Source organism: Gavialis gangeticus, unplaced genomic scaffold (genome assembly GCF_001723915.1).
Source record: "Gavialis gangeticus isolate Ggan-Ray unplaced genomic scaffold, GavGan_comp1, whole genome shotgun sequence".
Taxonomy (NCBI): domain Eukaryota; kingdom Metazoa; phylum Chordata; order Crocodylia; family Gavialidae; genus Gavialis; species Gavialis gangeticus.
In genome coordinates, this window is record NW_017728994.1 from 34982840 (window position 1) to 34983619 (window position 780).

Consider the following 780-nt stretch of genomic DNA (forward strand, 5'->3'; position numbering starts at 1 on the left):
CGGGGCCGCGCGCGCGTGCGGGGGGCGCGGGTCTCCCCGGCCGCCCGGGGCTGCCATCCCGCGGCCTCGCTCTTCCCAAACAAACACCTCCCTGGCTGGGTGAATGTACGTGCGACCCACGCCCCGGCTCCTATTGCCGAGAATTAAGGACTGTTAAAGGCAGATACAGGCCCCCAATTGGGGGAGTGCCGCCTCCCCTCTCCTGCAAACATCAAACGGGCCCTGTCGCCGGGCCCCGCCCTGCCGGGGCGCCCAGGTGGGACTCGCGAGTTCCCGCCTCTGCAGCAGGCGCACACTTTGCCCTGGGTAAGTCGTTCCCGAGCCATCAGCTTGGACAGCCCGAAAGACTTCGTCATTGTAAGAGCCGCGGGACCGCCGCCTGGGGATGTGGCGGACCCCCATCCCTGGAGGGGCTCCAGGTGAGGTTGGACAGCCACTGGTTGGGGACGATCTGGGCCTAGGGGTGCCTGTGGGTCTTTCCCAGGCTTGCTGGCTTTGCTGGGAGGGATTTCCACCCTCATGCAGAGCGTTGTTTTAAAGCTGCCCTCAGAGCCATGGCTGTTAGCTGCAGCCGAGGCTGGGGACTTTGTCTGCCAATGCCTCAGCTGGGCTGTCAACCTGGAGGCTCCTGGCTAGAGGGCCTTGCCCTTCCACTCAGGGGCAGACTTATCACTGTATTTGGGGTCGGGAAGAAAGTTTCCCCTATGGTCAGACTGGTACAGACTGCAGGGGGTTTTGCTTTCGTCTAGCAGGGGCTGCGGCCCTCTGCCTAGGATCTCT

General features: G+C 64.0%; 1 protein-coding gene across 1 annotated transcript in view; it reads right to left on the bottom strand.

Moving 5' to 3' along the window:
* LOC109287147 (bone morphogenetic protein 2-like) overlaps positions 1-402 on the bottom strand; it is a 9533-nt gene extending 9131 nt beyond the window's left edge. Inside the window, exon 1 of the mRNA XM_019502111.1 lies at positions 268-402. Coding sequence (XP_019357656.1) covers positions 268-402 — 135 coding nt within the window. The remainder of the gene's footprint in view (positions 1-267) is intronic.
* Positions 403-780: the final 378 nt, after the last annotated feature.